The sequence below is a fragment of the Ochotona curzoniae genome, unplaced genomic scaffold (genome assembly GCF_017591425.1).
Source record: "Ochotona curzoniae isolate NIBS_2020 unplaced genomic scaffold, NIBS_Ocur_1.0 contig_605, whole genome shotgun sequence".
Lineage (NCBI taxonomy): Eukaryota > Metazoa > Chordata > Mammalia > Lagomorpha > Ochotonidae > Ochotona > Ochotona curzoniae.
In genome coordinates, this window is record NW_024466491.1 from 5,210,019 (window position 1) to 5,228,807 (window position 18,789).

At 59.1% G+C, this 18,789-nt stretch overlaps 3 protein-coding genes across 3 annotated transcripts in view; all 3 read right to left on the reverse strand.

Moving 5' to 3' along the window:
* Positions 1-18,789, reverse strand: part of LOC121163398 (coiled-coil domain-containing protein 130-like) — a 469,842-nt gene that overhangs the window by 415,531 nt on the left and 35,522 nt on the right. The gene's annotated exons all lie outside the window — the stretch shown is intronic.
* On the reverse strand, positions 8,758-10,725 carry CCDC194 (coiled-coil domain containing 194). Its single transcript, XM_040990142.1, has 3 exons — positions 10,387-10,725; positions 9,101-9,197; positions 8,758-8,894 (listed from the first exon to the last, which is right to left on the reverse strand). The coding sequence occupies exons 1-3, from the start codon at positions 10,723-10,725 to the stop codon at positions 8,758-8,760; spliced, it is 573 nt and encodes a 190-aa protein (XP_040846076.1).
* BST2 (bone marrow stromal cell antigen 2) lies at positions 15,562-18,197 on the reverse strand. The gene is made up of 5 exons (XM_040990953.1): positions 17,710-18,197; positions 16,595-16,670; positions 16,374-16,434; positions 16,017-16,138; positions 15,562-15,883 (listed from the first exon to the last, which is right to left on the reverse strand). The coding sequence occupies exons 1-4, from the start codon at positions 18,007-18,009 to the stop codon at positions 16,033-16,035; spliced, it is 543 nt and encodes a 180-aa protein (XP_040846887.1). The 5' UTR covers positions 18,010-18,197; the 3' UTR covers positions 15,562-15,883; positions 16,017-16,032.

Here is an 18,789-nt window from a genome sequence, read left to right on the forward strand (position 1 = left end):
CAATGCTGCTTCCTTCAGGCTGGTTTTTTCTCACACTTTCTTTTCTTTCTTTCTTTTAAAATGTTGCTTTTTGGAGTAGCTTGTGGCAGGAGGTTGTTCAGATGTTTACCTCCCCTCTCTCTTCACCTGAGCCTGTTTCAGGTGTGTGCACCCTCAGCTGTAACTATCCTCAACGGATGTTTCAAAACTCAAAATTAAGTTTCTAGAAGCATGCCTCCTGGAGGTGAAGCCATTGCCTGTACTGCCAGCAACCAGTATGGATGTCAGTTCACGTCCCAGCTATTCCACTTTTAATCCAATTCCCCCAGGAGAAGATGGACCAAGTGTTGGGCCCTGCACCCGCGTGGGAGACCCGGATGGGCCCTGGCTTCTGCCTGGTCCAGTCCTGGCTGTTGTAGTCACTTGGGGAAGATAACCAGTGGGTGACAAACTCTCTCTAACTCTGACTTTTACTTAAATCAATGAAATTTTTTTTAATGTTTCTTTTTTTTTTTCAAGAAAATTTCCACAAATGCAGTCACTGGCTCCCCTGAGCGGGCACATTTTCTGACTTGAGAGCTGCCACCCATCTGTCCGCTGGGGGAGATGGTACCTGCTGTGTCCACAAGCCCTAAAAATAGACGAGCTGAAAACATGCGTGCTGGCGTCTCAGGCCAGGTCATCCGGAGGGAGGAGGTGCGGGCCCGGCGCGAGAATTCTCAAGAGGTCAAACGCATCGGCCAACGCGAGCCTTTTGTGCTTTTCCTGAAAACAATTTGTCATCTTCACAGGAAGCAAACTGCTTGGCTGGCTCCCTTCGCACGCTGGGCGCTGGGGGCTGGGCGCTGGGGGCTGGGCACTGAGTGCTGGTTGCTAGGTGCTGGGCTCTGGACACTGAGTACTGGGACTGAGCACTGGGAGCTGGGTGTTGAGTGCTGGGTACTAGGTGCTAGGCTTTGGACACTGAGTACTGGGACTGAGCACTGGGAGCTGGGGGCTGGGTGCTAGGTACTGGGCTCTGGGTGCTGGGAACTGGTTACTGGGCATTGCTGGGCAGCGAACACTGGGCGCTGGGTGCTGGTTGGTAGGCACTGGGTGTTGGGAGTGCAATGTCTCCTGTTCTTTGTCAACCAGGAGCCCATCCACGTTCCTGGTTGAGGAATCCCTTGGCCTCCTTGGTTTAGCCAGAGAGGGGACAAACTCCCAGAAAGCTCCCAGACGCGAGGGCCTGGCTGCGCTGTGGGCCCACTGAACCAAAGTCCCAGGGAAAATAAAAAAGAAAAATAAACCAAACCCCAAACAATTCACTTTTACATGAGACTCCCAAACTGGCTTGGGATCAGGTTAAACGGAGTAGAAGTGATATTCTGAGGGTTTTTGGTGCAGAGAGGGGGTGAGGAGGGGGTGGGGACAGCCTTGTGTTTTGGGGACCCTGTTCCAGGTTGGAAAATGGGGACCACTTCTTCTTCTTCTTCTTCTTTTTAAGATTTATTTTTATTGGAAAGGCGGATATACAGAGAGGAGAGACAGAGAGGAAGATCTTCTGTCCGATGATTCACTCCCCAAGTGAGCGCAACAGCCGATGCTATGCCGGTCCAAAGCCAGGAGCCTCTTCCGGGTCTCCCCCGTGGGTGCAGGTTCCCAAGGCTTTGGGCCGTCCTCCACTGCTTTCCCAGGCCACAGGCAGGGAGCTGGATGGGAAGTGGGGCAGCTGGGACTTGAACCCAGGCCCACATGGAATGCTGGCGCCACAGGGTGAAGGGCTAGCCTGTTGAGCCATGGCGCCTGCCCCAAGGATAAGGGCTTCTGCTGTCCCCTTTCTCCCTGCGGCCTGAAGCGGGGAGAGGCTGCTGAGGGTAACCGCAGATGGAGGTACACGGGGAGGGAGAGAAGATGCACCCCAGGACGAAAGTCGGATATTCCCAGGTGACCCAGAGGGAAGGACAGGCCGAGGGCTGTTCCTGCAGGCTCCACTGAGAGGTTCTGGAGGGGCTCCAGGCAACTCCAAGATGGGGGGGCGTGCAGTCCCCTTGAAGTCACCAGGCATCCTCACTGACCCCCTGGAGTGCAAAGCCCCTCACCTTCCTCCATGTCAACCCTCCCTTCCCAAAGTTCCGGGGGCTGGCCACACCCCCGTCCCCACTGTTCCCACCCTGTGGGAGCCGGAGGCACCTTCCGCCGTTCTCACAGCTGCCACAGTTCCCCCTCACTGTGCAAGTAGTCTTCAGGGTCCCTTCGAAGGAATCACGGAGTGAGTGAGTGAGTGATCGTGGCCACGCATTGGGGTCCTGAGCCTGCCCCCTGACCTGCTCGCACCTTGGGCTCCCCGACTCCCACGCCTACCCTGGCAGGAGGGGGTGGCGGTTTCTGCTCAGGGTTTTGGGGTTTTGGGGTTTTGGGGTTGGCCCTGGGCGCACCGTGGGTGACAGGTGGCGCTTGCGGGTGCCGCCCTCTGCTGGCCGCCCTCGGAACGCAGCGGTCAGGCGCACCCCGGTCTCACTGGCTGCACCCCGTCAGGCGCACCCCCAGGCGCACCCCGGTCTCACTGGCTGCACCCCGTCAGGCGCACCCCGTTAGGCGCACCCCGGTCTCACTGGCTGCACCCCGTCAGGCGCACCCCCAGGCGCACCCCGGTCTCACTGGCTGCACCCCGTTAGGCGCACCCCGGTCTCACTGGCTGCCCCCCGTCAGGCGCGCCCCGGTCTCACTGGCTGCACCCCCAGGCGTACCCCGGTCTCACTGGCTGCACCCCCAGGCGCACCCCGGTCTCACTGGCTGCACTCCGACAGGCGCACCCCGTCAGGCGCACCCCGGTCTCACTGGCTGCACCCCCAGGCGCACCCCGGTCTCACTGGCTGCCCCCCGTCAGGCGCGCCCCCAGGCGCACCCTGGAGGTGGGGGTGCGCTGCAGTGGCGCGGACCCCCAAGTTTGGAGCCTTCATGGCTGTCCTCCAGGGCCGCAGTGAGGTACCTCTCAGCCGAGGGTGGGCCGTTCCCGCACCCCACTTCCTGCCCACCCCGCGGCCGCCTCCTGAAAATCTCTCCAAGTAAGTTCCAAAGGTTCACGCGTACCTGTTACTGCGTGTGAGTGGGGTTGACATTGCGGCGTTTGTCAAAAATGATTTTTAAAATAAAAATGGAAACTTTTTAAAGTTTTGTTTTTTGATGATGAGTACATGGTTGAGACTGTTGCACGCCCACGCGTGGGACCACCGATTAGGGTGGGAAGGGTCGAGGTTTAGGGGAAAGTGGATGAGATCATTGTTTTGGATGTTCTTTTTCTTCTTGCTGTATCTGGGAGAAGTGGGAAGAGAAGGAGGGGGGAAGCTGCACCCACCTCCTAATCGCATCAGTACCTGGGGACGCGGAACGGCCACCCATGCCATCCCAGGGTCCCCAATTTGTTCTGCCCGCCTTCCTCTGCGGGCTCCGTGTGCATCTGGGCATGCCACCCGCTGCTCTGTCTAAGCCACCGAGGAATCCCAGCTCTGACACACACACTCCACGACAGACCACGGGTCCTGCCATTTTCCCTGTGGTTGGAGTGCTTCCGTTGGGGGGGTCCCCAAAGAAGCCTCGTCTGCGGCGACCCCAGAGCTGACTCCTGTGTGTGCCAGCCAGTGCAGGGTCCGGCTCAGTCCATCACCCACATCAGCCGGTGCACACACTGGTGGTTGCAGTTGCTGGGTCAGTTCTGTCTCCAGCCCCATCTCATATACAAACCATCGAATACTGTGGCCCAGCCTGACCTGCCCACCACACGCTCAGCCTTCCTAACAGTCTGGTTCGCTACCCAACCCCAGTACCCAGTGCTGGAGGGTTCCATGGGTATGCCTGGCTCAGTCCATCACTACCTCAGCTCTTTTCTTTTTCTTTTAAGATTTATTTGTTTTTATTACAAAGTCAGATATATAGAGAGGAGGATAGAGAGAGGAAGATCTTCCGTCCACTGATTCACTCCCCAAGTGACCACCGTGGTCGATGCTGAGCTGATCCGAAGCCAGGAGCCAGGAACTTCCTCCAGGTCTCCCACGCGGGTGCAGGGTCCCAAGGCTTTGGGCTGTTCTCCACTACTTCCCCAGGCCACAGGAAGGGAGCTGGATGGGAAGTAGACCTGCAGGGATTAGAACCAGCACCCATATGGGATCCTGGTGCGTTCAAGGCAAGGACTTTGGCCACTAGGCCACGTTGCCGGGTCCACCACCTCAGCTCTTAAGCAAACCAGCTGGTATGGAATTCCACAGGAGTGGGCCAGTATCCCCCATAGTCCCTGCCTCCAGACCCGGTTCTCTCGCGTGCTGCTCGGTGTCATGGCCTAGCCTACTCCCTGCTGGGTTCTGTGATCTAGCCCTGCCAGGCAGGCCTCTAGCCCTAGCTTTAGTGTGGACCTGCGAGCGGTGGTCAGCCGTGGTTGATGCTAGCTAGCCCGGCTCAGGGCTCCCATGTGGGCTGGTGCAGTGCGCTGACCCGTAAAGGGCCTCCAGCCTCCAGCCTCCAGCCTCCGCGCCGTCCGTCCCAGCCCCCTCGCTTACTTGCAAGTACAGTTGCTCGGCTCCGGCCATCGTGGCCACTTGGAGCGTGAACCAGCGGATGGAAGAGCTTTCTGTCTCTCCTTCTCTCTGTGAATCTGCTTTTCTGGTTAAAATAAATAAATCTTTTTTTTTTTTTTTTTTAAGGAAAGCTCTGGAAATACATACAGTTGGTGATTTTGCATGATGATAAACGGACTTGGTGTTGTTGAATTGTGCACTTAAGAGGGGTTAAAATGCCACATTTTACAACTAAAAAAAGGCGGGGGGCATTTTCTTTTCAGCTGTTTCTTGAGTTCTTTTTTTCGTTTTAATTTTTGAATTTTATGGTACAATCCCATAGGGTCAAATTAGTTCTTTGCCAATATCATTTTGGTGATTTGTGGGATTTCTCTCGGTACAGGAGCAGCGGGGATGGATCCGGCCTTCCCAGCCCCGCCCCAGCCGCCAACCTGGAGGGAGGAGAAATGACCCACTACGAGACAGAGCGGTGAGCGGCTGAGCGTGAGAGACGCACTGCCTCAAGGGAACAATGGAATGTTCCAGGCCGGAGCAGGTGAAGGGGCCTCATCCGGCCCGAGGCTCCAGCCACGTGGGACCCACGTCCTCGGCAGCTGCGTGAGAGACATCGTCCGGCCATGGCGGAAGTCACGTTAAGGTCTGCAGATAAGATAGCCGCCGGCTGGATCCGCTGGATCCACACGCGTTTCCTGAAGTTTCAAGGCCTGATGATGTCACAGGCGTCTTGTTTGCAGCTTTGGGGAGATTTATGGGGGCGGACCCGTCGTTCCTTCAAGCTGAGGAAAGCGTGCAAAAGATGAGCTTAAGTGAGCCCTTAAGATGTCTGAGCCAGTGGTAGGCACGTATCTAGGTTACCTCGGACCCGGGCAAGTGTCGCACTGGGGGGGGGGGAGCAGCCGGTAGCTGGTGGCCGTGCTGGGCCTGGTGAAGGCCCAGTTTGTGCGAGCTCTGTCAGCGTGGCAGCTTGGCTGTGCAGTCAGCTTCCTAGGCAAGGGAGCTGAGATGGAGGGGGAGCTGAGATGGATTTAGAGCGGGCAACCAAAGGTCTGGGCCAGGCCAAGGTACCCACCCACGTGGGAGACCTGGGCTAAGCTGAGCAGCATCAACTGTTGCCCACTGCCCATGGGCACATCTGAAAGTTGGACCAGGGGGCTCGGCCTCAGTGCCTGCCTGTGAAATCTTGGAGCAGGGGTTGGGCCGTGTCAGGCTGGGCTGCGGTGCCTGCCAGCACATGCAAAGGCCAGGACTAAGGGCAGAGAACGCCAAGCGGGGTCACGGCACCCACCGACATGCCTGAGATCTGCGGACTCCCCTGCTAGACCACAACTCCCACCGGTGAGTGGGAGAGCTGGGCCAGGGGGAAGGCCAGGCCAGACTGCAGCATCTGTGAGCGTATATGTGGGCTGGGTCTGGGGGTGGGCCAGACTGGGCTAGTCCACAGCAAACATTGGCATAAGTAAGAAGCAGGCCAGGCCAGATCAGGTTGGGCCACAGCACCCAGCAGTTCACATGAGGGCTGGAGCTCAGAGTGGGCTAGGCTGGGCAAGGCTGCTATACCTGGCTGGGAACAGGCTGGACTGACCAGGCTGCAGCACCTGCCAGCGTGGAATACCCGGAGCTGGGAGTGGGTCTGGGACGGGCACTCCTGCTGGTGAGCCAGAGAGCCAGGCCTGGGGCAGGGCAGGCTGGACCAGGCAGCAGCACCCACTGACACACGTGTGATACAGGTCTGGGGGCAGGTTGGGCTGAGCCAAACCGCAGCACCCATGAGTGTTCCAGGTGGGACGCAAGACGTGTGAAAATGGAGAGGTGGCAGGCAGCGCATCCAGGCCAGCAGGGGACGCTGACCACCTCGTCAGAGGAGGGAGAGCAGGACAGGCTGGGCCACTCTCCTGGCCAGCCTTTGCAGCACGCCCCTGGGCCTGGGGACGCGCTAAGGCGGACCCGGTCAGCCAGGCTTTGCCCCTGGGCCTGGGGACGCGCTAAGGTGGACCCGGTCAGCCAGCAGACCTTGGAAAAGATTTTTTTCTCTCAACCCCAGTGCAATGAAGCTGACTTTTCAGAATTATCAAAACCACTCCAGCAGCCCCCTCGGCCCCTCCTCCCCACATCGGGGTCTGTCCCCCATCCCCGGTGCTGATGTAGTTTGACAGCAAAGAGAGGCCCTCTGTTCCTTCTCCACTGTGGACACAGGAGGGACAAGAAAAAAAAAAAAAGCAGAGAGGACCCGGTGCAGTAGCCTAGTAGCTGAAGTCCTCACCTTGAACATGCCGGGATCCCATATGGGCAGTGGTTCTAATCCTGGCAGCCCTGCTTCCCTTCCAGCTCCCTGCTTGTGGCCTGAGAAAGTGGTTGAAGACAGCCCAACACATTGGGACCCTGTACCTGCGTGGGAGACCTGAGCTGATCCAAAGCCAGGAGCCAGGAGCCTCTTCCGGGTTTCCCACGCGGGTGCAGGGTCCCAAGGCTTTGGGCCATCCTCCACTGCTTTCCCAGGCCACAGGCAGGGAGCTGGATGGGAAGTGGGGCAGCCGGGACTTGAACCCAGGCCCACAGGGGTTCTGGTGCTGCATGTGGAGGCCTGTGGATGCCATACGGCTGGGCTCCCCGCCACAGGTGGTTTTTTTTCCTACTTTCTGGCAAGGCTGAAGTCATGCCAGACAACACCCGAGCTCAGGCTGGAACGGTAACATTTTAAAAAGTTTATTACTGGAAGGCAGTTCAGAGACAAGGAGAGGCAGAGAGAGGTCCTCCACCCACTGGGTCCTCTCCCCAGATCGGTGCGATGGCCAAGGCTGGGCCAGGAGCTTCTCCGGGTCTCCCACACAGCGGGCAGGGACCCAGGCCCCCGGGCTGTCCTCAGCTGCTTGCCCAGGTACATGAGCAGCGAGCTGGATGGGAAGTGGAGCCACCTGGACTCGAACCGGTGTCCACGTGGGATGCTAAGCCATAGGTGCTGGCTTTACCCAGTGTTACAACTGCCCGGAAAGGTAAACACGTTAAAAAAAAAAAAAACAGGCAACTGAAAATAACGCGTACTGAACACTAAGAAAGGCTGATATGTCAGGGACGTGCACTTGCGTCCGCTTGAGGCGCTCGCCCGCATTCTATCCGTGCCTCTTAACATCTTTTCCTTGCCGCACCGTGCGGGCTGCTGCTCCTCAGACATCTTAACTGCCTCGCGGGGACTCTGCTGGGCTGGCTGCTGTTCAAGGAGCGCACGCGTTGTTTCCTTGCATCCCTCAGGATGGGAGCACGACATTCACCGCCTTGGAAATAACCCCAGCACCGGGGACGGAGCCCTCCTGGTCGGGCTGGATTACAGACGTATCTCTTGGGGTTCTTTTTGTGAACATCCGCCCTGCACCCCGAACTCCCTGAGTCTCAAGTTTCCCTCTGGCCTCGTCTTCCTCCCTGTCTGCTGTTAAGAAAACACCAATTCTTCCAAAACAGCATCCCAGGCACCCACTGTATAGACCGGGTAAACTGAGGCTCGAAGAGGCCCCTGACCCCTCCCGAGTCCGCAGTCCGTGTGTGTGTGTGTGTGTGTGTGTGTGTGTGTGTTTGAGGGTGAGTGGATGGAGAGCCGATCACGCCCAGGCGTCTTCCTGCGCAGCTCCCGTTCAGGATCCGTGCGTCCTGGGCGGTTCCCGCCGCGCGTCCCCAAGCTACCATGCTGCGGGGGGCTCACTGGCGCTGACCAGGTGCAAGGGGCGTCGGCAGGGTCGAGTCCTAGAGCGAGGGCGTGAGCCGGGACGGACCCGGGTGCTGGAGCGCGTTCCGGGGCGCGGGCCTTTGCGCTGGGGACCACCGAGCTGGACCTCCAGGAAGTGGCTGGGGGCGGGGCAGGGAGGAAAAGGAGAGGGGACGCGGTCAGCACGTGCGACTCCAGGCCCCCCGTGGCACCTGGGCGCCCTTCTAAGGCTTCCATTCCCGAAGGTTCCTCACGTCTGAGCGTCCTCTCATGCCCAGGGCCTCCCACTCCTTGGAGTGCCCCAGCTTCAGCCATAGCCATTCCCAGGACCCCTTCTTCTAGAAACCCCCACCCATCCTCCCCTGCATAGCCTTCACTCCAGCTCCCCACCCTTCCTGGGAATTCGCACCTGCGTCCAACCCCAGGGACGCAGGCGTGCAGCCCACGCGGCCCCGCCTCAGTCCTCACCCTCCAGGTCACCCCACCTCCCAGTACCTCTGCCCCTTGGCTCACCCCGCCGGGTGCGCCCCTCACTCACACGCGTTCCCGCAGCGTCACCTCCCGGGCCGCGCAGGCTTCGCTCTGGGCCACAGCGCTGCCCACTTGCCGCTGCGCCTCCTCCAGCAGCCGAGCGGACTCAGTGGCCGCCGCCTCCCAGCGCGCCAGGGCTTCTGTGGGCGCAGGCGTGGGGTGGGAGTGAGGTCGGGAAGGAGACCCCAAGTTCACCTACCCCCATGGACTGTTAGCTTGTTTCAATGCATGCCTGCGTCCAAGCCGCGCGAGGATGTACCTGGCTTCCTCGGCAGGTGCACCTGTGCTATTTGCATATCTAGCCACCGTCTTGCCTCCTCCCTCCCTACCCACTGCAACAACACACCTGCCAGCGCTCCGTTCTCGACCCCCATCTGGGTGCCTTGCGCCTTAGCCTCATCCATCTCCAGCTTGAGGGTGGTGAGTTGGGTCTGGAGCCGGTCCTGCAGTGAAGGAGGCCAAAGGACGGTGTGAATGGATCCCGCCCTGCGGGGTGGGCAAATTCGGCCTTGAGTGCTCCGAAGCTCGTGCCAGCTTTCCACCAGCCTTTGGGGGACTGGAGGCTTTGATCCCCACACCTGCAGGAGGAGGTCTCTTGCCCTGGACCGACTATTCGACACTCCCAGCACCACTTCAAGCCAGCACTAGCAGGTGCAAAATCCCTCACCCCAGGGGGTTCAAACCCACAGGAGCCACCTGGGTTTCTGGGGTGGGTGGGGCTGAGCTCTGCCTAGGATTCTATGAGAAAGCAGGTCCGACTCTCTCAGAATGTGGCAGGGCCTCAAGGGGAAGAGGCAGAGCTTGAACCCAGAGCGGGTGCCTGTCACCCGGCTTGTCCCAGGCCCATCGAAGGTCACAGGAGTCCCTGGGCAGCTGCTGTGGTGCAGCTCAGGATGCCAGCGCTATCCTCACAGCAGGGTGCCCGGTTCAAGTCCTGGTCGCCCCACTTCCCATCCCACTCCTAGCTCATGCTCCTGGGAAAAGCCCTCCACGCACACGGGAGACCTGGATGGAGCTCCTGGGGCCTGGGCCTGGGTGTGATGGCCTTCGGGGAGCTGCATTTGAGTAGTTCTCTCTCTCTCTCTCCCTTCCAAATGAAAGAAACAGCCGTTTCCCAACAGAATGTTTTTCAGAAAAAAGCTCCCCTGGGCAGGGAGAAGTATACAGCAGTCACTCAGCACATGCAGGTGGTTGGGATCTGAGGGTGGCTGCTCTTTGAGGTTGGGGACTGGAAGAGGTTAAGAGAATCCGGAGGAAGAGGGCAGGCCTCGCTGGCACCTCCCTCCGCTCGCTGCCTGTCTCCCCAGGCCAACTTTAGCTTTCTAATTACAGGTGACAGGACTGTCCCTTGTCCGCACAGGGCTGCTGGCCGGGGCGTGGGCGGCTGGGGGAGGGGCCGGAGCGGGCACAGGGTCCAGGTTAGCCTTGGGGCTCCCCCGGGTTGATGTGGTGGGTAGCTTCTCCCCCCCTCAGGGACCCCCTCTGATCAGGAGGCAGACTGCAAGGTGAACTGGCCTAGCACGGGATGAGAGTCAGGATGCTGCTGGCGGCTCTCAGTTGGAGAGCTGGGAATCCTGCGACATGGGCAAGTGCCACGCCTGTTCCCCCCCGACCCCCGCCGTGGCCCCCTACCTGCTGGTTCTCGCAGGTCTTCAGCGCCTGCTGCAGCCCCCGACGGCCGCGCTCCGCGCGCACCAGCTGTGCGCTCAGGCTCTCTGCGCGCTCGGCCGCCTCGGCCAGCCTGCGCTGCAGCTCCCGCACCTCGGCCTCGGGCACCCTGGGTGGAGTTGGCGGTGGTACCGTGGCGTTGTGCACCTCTGCTTCGGGGCAAGGAGCCCCCCGGGCGGCCGAGGCGGCCAGGTTCCAGGCCACCAGCGCTCCCCCGGCCGCGGCCGCCGCCAGGAACACGGCCGCCCCGCACAGGGCGAGCAGCCGCCACGCGCGCCCGGGCTCCGGCCCCGGCTCGGCCATGGCCCGCCGTCCGCCCGCAGCTCTGGGCCCCCAGACGGGCCACCAGCCTTTAATTGGCACCTTGGGGACTCCAGGGACACCCACGGTCCCGCCCCTTGGGGCTGTGGCTGGTGGAGAAGAGGGTGTGTGTGTGTGTGCGTGTGGTGTTTAGGGGGGTTGGGTCCGCTCCAGGGGCACTGGGGAGGGAGCAGGATGTGTGGGTCCTGGGTTCTAGCCCTGCCTGCCTCAGTTTCCCCATTCTGTGTAGGGGACAGCGGTGGCCTCAGGGCTGGGTGGGAGGCGTCGCTGCAGCCGCGGAGGAGCTGGGTTTGATTGGACCCATTTAGTGGACGCGGAGACCGTGGCCACTCAGCCAGCCAAGGGGCGGTAGGACAAGCCCGCGCATCCTGGTCCGTTTGTCCCCGGGGCCACCAGAGGGCGACCACACCACGCGAAGGGCTTAGCGAGCCGCTCCACACCCGCTTTGGACACTGGGCAAATTCAGATCCCACCCCTCCCTCCTCACCCCATTGTTTCCGAAGTCTCCACTCTCCAGCCACCCCTTCCTTAATACTTCCTACCCGTGCGCTGTTCTCTGTAAAATTTTACATAGTATTATTATCAATTTATCATATAGTTCCATAGACCCTAGATTTCCCCTCCCCCCTCCCCAACCCCCTCCCCCCCACCACTGAGGTCCACTATATTGTTACTATACTATAGTTCTTTATACACAGTCATATGTCCATCACTGTGGGCATGGACAATGGCAGAGGGTCCAGCATCCTGTTGTCAAGATATAGTAAGCAGTTTCATTGTAAGTCCATCTCTGTCTGGAAGTAGAGCTGCACTCTGCATTGTACCCTCACATCTGGATATGAGTCTCCATGACACAGTTACTACACATCCCCTTAAATGATAAATCAACAACAGAAAGAAAAATAGAGATTTACAATGCCGTGAAGTTAAATAACATGCTACTGAGTGACTAACGTGTCGCTGAAGAAATGAAAATCAAGAACCTTCTTGAAGAAAATGATGCTACTGTGTGATCTGTGAGTCAGTGAAGAATTTTAATGAGAAAGTGTTTTAAAGAGATGAAACTAACAACAAAAAAAATCAAAACCCTCCAGATGCAGTTTCCGCTGATCTTTGTTGGTGAGATGTGTCTCCTGTAAGCAAAAAATAAATGCCTTGTTTTTTTTAAAATCCAGTCTACTAATCTATTGTGTTTGATTAGTTGAAGTCATTTACATTCAGGGTTAATACGATCGGGTGGTAATTTGTCCCGCCATTCCAGCAATGCATGCTTCATTGATTTAATCTTCTTGTTATTATACTGGGATGCTCTTCACATTTGCCTCGCTGGTGCTATTCCGCTTCTCCGGCAAGAGAGCATCTTTAAGGATCATTGGGAGGGCAGGTTTGGAAGAGGCATATTCTTTGAAACTTTCCTTTGCTGTAGAAGAATTCTATTTCTTTTTCAAAGACAAAGGAGAGTTTCCTGGGGACGTTATCCTGGACCGACAATGTTTTGCTTTTGGAATCTGGAATATGTCACTCATTCTCTTCCGGCCTGTGGAGATTCCTGTGAGAGGTCGCTGTGAGTTGAATTGCATTCCTTTCTATGTATATATGTTAGATACACAAACAGGAGAGACAGCAAGAAAGACCCTCCATCCGATGATTCACTCCCCAAGCAGCCGCAACGGCCGGAGCTGAGCTGATCCCAAGCCAGGAGCCCGGAGCCTCCTCCGGGTCTCCCACGCAGGTGCAGGGTCCTAAGGCTGTGGGCCGTCCTCCACTGCTTTCCCAGGCCACAGGCAGGGAGCTGGATGGGAAGTGGAGCAGCCGGGACTTGAACCAGTGCCCCCATGGGATCTCATTGTGCCTGTCAGCTGTGGTCTTGCCCTGGTGAATGTCCTTCACAGGGGGAAGCTGGGAGGGGCACGGTCAGCAGACCCCTGATTGGTCTGTACTGCCCACCGGCTGCACGCACCAGCTCACAACAAAACTACGACTGTCGCACAGCGAGACGCGGGAGCCAAGAGCGACCCCAGCGTCCGGTGTGTGGTGATCTGCTCCCTGTAAGCCAGGTTAAGGATTAGGGACTGTGGGTGCTGGGGGACCGTGCGGCACTAGGCGAAGGCATCAGAGCTATCCGCGGGCTTGGCAGCAACGATGTGAAACGTCCAGACGAATGACTTACGGTTGTGCTTTTCGGCCACTGCCCTACACTTCCACCCAAAGCCACAGGGGCCGGGCTGTCTAGACCCCACTAAGACAATGACCTTGCGACATGGCTTTCCAGGAAGGCGAAAACCAGTTCAGGCAGCTGGCATGCAGTGCGTCTCGCCCGGCTGGATCGCGGCTAGCACACCCAAGCCTATTGTCCTGGCGGTTGCCGGCAGGTGTAATAGTTAACTCTGGGTCTTGGGCAACTGGAACTCCAGTGGGAGAAGACCCCCAACACCCTGATGGGTGAGTGATACTGCGTTCTCTTGGGCAATTGAACGGTGGCAAAGGCAGTAAGGAGGGCTAGCCATGGCTCAACAGGCTCATCCTCCACCTTCAAGCACCAGCATCCCATATGGGCACCGGTTCATGTCCTGGCTGCTCCTCTTCGGATCCGGCTCCCTGCTTATACACCTGGGAAAGCAGCAGAGGACGGCCTAAGTTTTGGGACCCTGCACCCGCATGGGAGACCCGGATGGAGCTTCTGGCTGCGTTTGGTCCAACCATGTCAGTTGTGGACATTTGGGGAATGAACTAGCAGATGGGACAGCTTTCTCTGCTCTCTCTCTCTAAAATAAATAAAATAATATTTCTAAAAACATTTTTATGTATTGGAAAGAGAGTTACAGAGAAAGGGAAATGAAAGATTTTCTACCTGCTGGCTCATTCCTTCAGAGGCCTCTTCCGGGTCTCCCACGCGGGTGCAGGGTCCCCAGGCTCTGGGCCGTCCTCCACTGCTTTCCCAGGCCACAGGCAGGGAGCTGGATGGGAAGCGGGGCAGCCGGGACTTGAACTGGGTGCTCTCTCCTGAATAGGATGATGGTTTGCCAGGAGGGTGTTCACCTGCTGCCTCACACAGTCAAGGTTTGATCCCTGAGGTGTGGCAGAGAGGGGGCTGGGTGGACGCAGAGCTGGCCTGGCCCTCTGGAGAACAACTGAGCCCCCAAACCCTGGGTGGGACACATCTTTGCATCCAAGTCCACTGAAAGGACCCTTGGAAGGAGGGAAGAGGAGAATGCGGGGACGAGTTTATCCTGGGGCTTCCACAAGGGAGTTTGCAGGTCAGGGTCACCCACTGGGCAGCTCTGCCTCAGCAAGAGGTTTATAGTTGGAGGGTCGGGGGTTGTGGGTGGGTGTGTGTGTGTGTGGAGGGGCTTCAGGTGGCTGAGTGTGGAGGGGTGCCACTTCCAGCCACCAGAGGTCTCTCTCTTAACTGGATACTGGGAGCTTGCCTGGCAGTGGAACGGGGCCATGGTGTGCCCGCCTCCAGGGGCAGTGTAGGTGCCTGGAGGACCCTTGACCTTGGTCTAGGCAGAGCTGAAGATGACCAACATCCGTTTCCAGCCAGATGGGCACTCCAAGAAGCCAGGGGGACCGAGGCAAGCCTGCCCTGAGGAGGGGACATCCTCAACAGCTCCAAGACTCGCAGAGACGTCCCCAGGCACTGGTTGGTGCGTGGTCACAACGCAACGTCTGTGTGCTTGATATTCCAATATTCCGAGGCGCACGGGGGTTCCCACCCTGAGCCCAAGGGCGGGGGCTGCACTGGAGGAACGCTGCTCGTGGTGGCAGGTGGGCTGAGCGTGGACAAAAGGCCTTGGGCAGCGAGGTGGGTGTGCGGAGGGCTGAGCGGGGGTGGGTGAGGAGGGAGCAGGCCGTGGCAGGAAGGGCTCACATGTGCAGCCCCCTGTGGAAGGAGGGGTCTTATCGCTTCCCTCATTTTATGGGCCCCAGGTCCCCTGTGTTTGCACTAGCTCCGGGGTCAGGAAACTGGACAATAATAGTTGGATTCCAACAAGCCTGGGAGGAGAGATAGCAGGGGAGGAGGACATTCCAGTGGGGGAAAGTGCGCAGGGAGGGGGTGCCGCTGGAGAAGGGGCTCCTGGGCGTGGGTGGCGCAGGGGAACAAGGACGGACTGTGAGGGTCAGGCCGGCTGGCGTGTGTCTGCAGGTCCCGGGTTTGAGCTGAGCCCTAACTCAGCTGGACTGCAGGAGACAAAACCTCACAGGATACCAGGCTACTGGGCCCCCCACCTGCACCCCGGCCTCAGCTTTCTAGGGGATCCTGGCGGGGGAGGTGCCAGAAGGAGGGACTCTCCAAGGGGCTAGGGGTGGGGAGGAGCCTACATGGCTAGGAACAGTGCAGAGTGGTCCATCCTGGGTGCACAGGGGAGCCCCAAGGGGCCAGGGCCACACAAAGACCCTCAGAGGGGCTAAGACTCCATCTGCCACACTGGCATCCTGTATGGGCCCGGGTTTGAGTCCCAGCTGCTCCACTTCCAATCCAGCTCCCTGCTAATGCAGATTTACAGAGAGAAGGAGAAACAGAAAGATCTTCCATCCACTGGTTCACTCCCCAAGTGGCCACAACAGCCAGAGCTGAGCCAATCTGAAGCCAGGAGCCAAGAGCTTCTTCCGGGTCTCCCACGCGGGTGCAGGGTCCCAAGGCTGTGGGCTGTCCTAGGCCACAAGCAGGGCACTGGATGGGAAGTGGGGTTGCTGGGACATGAACCAGCGTCCTTTATGGCTTGCCAGCATTTACAGGTGCAGGATTAGCCAATTGAGCCAGTGCCCTGGCCCCAATAAATCTTTTAAAGTGAAAAAAAAACAGCCTGGGAACTTGAGAGTAAGGCCTTTATTTGTTAAAGCTGGAAGATTCCAGAGCAAAGTGACCCCCTCAAACACCATGATGGTAGAGAGTGGGTGCCCGGCCCCCTACCCCGTCCAAGCCCGGAACTCACTCCAGCTCTGGGGTGGGGGTGGGGAGGCAGTATCCTGTCCCCTCTGGCTCCCACATCGCCCATCCCAGACTACTTCATGACTCCTCCGCAGAACCCCCCCCTCCCTTTACCCTCCCTCCCTGCCGCTTGTGCCCTTTCTGCCCCTGAGGTCGCCTCCAGCCGCATCACTTCCAGGCAACGTTGGAGCCGGCCAGGTGTTAAGGCTGAAAAAAGTAAGACGGACTTGAAGAAAGCAGGTGTACGGAACGGCCCCGCCCCCTACAAACTCCTCCCATCCCCCTGCCTCCCACCAGACCACGCCCCCTCCTTCTGTCACCTTGGGGACCCCCTGCTCACCTGCAGCCCCCGGGTCTCAGAAGTACAGTGTCACTGCCACCCAGCACAGACCCAGCAGCGCAAACTTCTCCACGACTTGGGCCGACGCTCTGGACCTGGTCGAGTGGGCGCTAGCCTGTCCCCTGCAGCAGAGAGGGGGCCAGCTGTGGGGGACAGCGGGGTGCCCCTCTGCACCCCAACCCCCTCCGTACCCCTCCCTAATCCTGCTGAAAACAAGGCAGCAGCCAGGCCCCCTCTGCCCACAGAACGGTTGACTGTGGGACCAGGCCTTCCATCGCTGGCACCAGGGTAGGGGGCACCAAGGCAGATAAGGGTTTGGGGGCTAGGGATCTTGGGGTTAGTGTGGGGGTTCCCTACCTTAGTTGTTCCACCTCCATCAGAGCATCTTGTAGCTTCTTCTTCCATACCTCAGTCTCTCCTGGAGGTTGGGGGGACAGAGCGGGGCGTGTGTGTCTTCACGTGGCCACCTCTTTTCTCAGACCACACTTTGGGGGGCCATGCCCTGCCCCCACAGCAGCCCCTTCCCACCCTGCCTCCTCCTCCCTGCAGTCCTGGGGTGCCCCCTCCCCGTTTCTTACTTTGAAGCTCCTGTATCCGCGTTTGCTGGCTCAGGGTTTCGGCCTTCGCCATTTCCAAGGATTTGGTCAACTTCACCTGGCAGTGAGCACAGTCAGACATCACGGTCCCTGCCCTGGTCCCTTACAGGCACTTCCGGGGTGCACATCCAGAGGGCTGGGGCCAGGAGCCAGAGCTGGGACTTATTCCCAACACCCCGCACCATGTCCTCATGAAAGCTCTCGTCCCTCGGCGTCCAGCCCAGGAGAAAGGCCACCAACCAATGTGAAACTCCCAAAAGAGGAGCTTCGGGGCCCCCACTGCCTCCATGTGGGGGACCCAGAGGCTCTCTATGCCCAGATCCTGGTAGAAACTTCCAGATTGGAGCCAGCCTTAGGGCGTAGCACGCTAATCCTCCACCTGCATCCCATATGGGCGCTGGCTTGTGTCCTGGCAGCCCTACTTCCCTTCCAGCTCCCTGCTTGTGGCCTGGGGACCCTGCACCCGCATGGGAGACCTGAAAGAAGCTCCTGGCTCCTGGCTTTGGATCAGCCGGCTCAGCTCTGGCCGTTGCTGCCCCTTGGGGAGTGAACCAGTGGATGCAAATCTTTCTGTCCCCCCTTCTCTCTCTGTGATTCTAATCTTTTAAATAAATCTGAAAAGAAAAAGGACTTTTGCAACGCGCTGGAGACCTGAAGGGCGTCCCAGACTCGGGGTGGGGTGTGGGGGTGGGGCTTCCTCCCGTCCATGTTAGTAATGCCATGGAAGTTTCTAGGTCTGCCCCCCCCAACCCAGAACCTGTTCCCCATCTAACTCCTCCTAGGGATCCCCCATCACCACACCACCTCACCCCCCAGACAGGTGTCGGTGGAGCATTAAGGTCCCTGCACCGAGAGCTGGAGTGTGTCTCCTCCCAGTCCTATTGGGGATCCCCAGCCCGCCCCCCGACGAACCCCACCCTTGAGCGCTTCAAGCCCCGCACCTGCTGACTCAACAGGGCAGTCAACAGAAGTTCCCCAAACTGGCCAGGGGGACAGTGGGGGAAAGTCCGGGCCCGCGGAGGGGCGGGTTCAAGTCCTCCCCTTGGCGGGAACAGTTTCAAGTCCCCTGTCCCCAGACATCATGGCGGGTGGCTCACCACAGTGTGGTTACAGGTGCTGGCCTGGTTCTCCGAGGATAGCAGCCTGTGCTGGATCCCGCTGAGCTGGTGCTCCAGGAGGCTGGTGGCATTGCGACACTGCTGCTCTGCTTTCAGCCCTTCCAGGCAGGCCTTGCTGTTGGCCTTGTTGTCCAAGATGCCCACAGCCACGGCCAGAGAGATGGCCACCAGCAGCAAGGCCAGCACTAACCACAGCGGCACCCGCCGGCCCCAGCACGCCTCCTTCTCCTCCTTCATGTCCACGAACTCAGGCCACGAGTGGTAAAACGTGGGTGCCATGCAGGACGAACCTCTCAGATGCACCGGGTGAGGTCAGGCTGCTGGACTCTCATGGGGGCCGCCTTCACCACATGCATACACAGACTTTCTGACCAATCAGAACCTGCAGGAAGTTCCTGACTGGCAGGAGAAACACTCCGTCGTGGCCATCAGCCAGCACTGGTCCTGTAGTTTCGATTTCCCGGGCCAGAGTGGAGTTGGGTCTTCCAGGCAGCTGGCTGTCCTTGGGGGGTGGGAGGTGGGGCTCATCTGCCTGGGACTGGAGGCCCTCCCACGCTCCCGCCCCTGCTTCTCTGCTCTCATGTCTGAATGCCTGCTGCCCGCCCTGCGCCCTGCAGCTCTGCTGGATTACACCTGAAGAGGCAGAGGCCACTGCCCCGGGTCCAGCCCCTCGCTGGGGGAACAGGCTGCCCGCTTGGCTGGGGGGTGGGGCAGACCTGGATCTGACTCCAGAAGCCGGGATCTTATTATTTTGGGGGGACGGGGGTGGGGGGACGGTGCTCAGGGGTACCATGGCAACGCCACAGAGGTTCATCTAGCGACTACCCCTCCACCCCGAAGACAGCAAGAAGGGGACCGAGGGTCATTTGCATGGACTCCGCGGGTGACCCAGACTGCAGTTCCCTAGGTGGCCTGCAGGGCATGAAAGCCACCAAGGAGTGGACTTCACTCCTCAAGCCTGTTGGTCCTCCAGTTGAACGCGGGAGGAGCTGAGCAGACCAGCGGCTCCAAGAGGGAGAGAAGCTGTAGGTCAGGGCGAGGGTATCCAGTAGGTGCTCA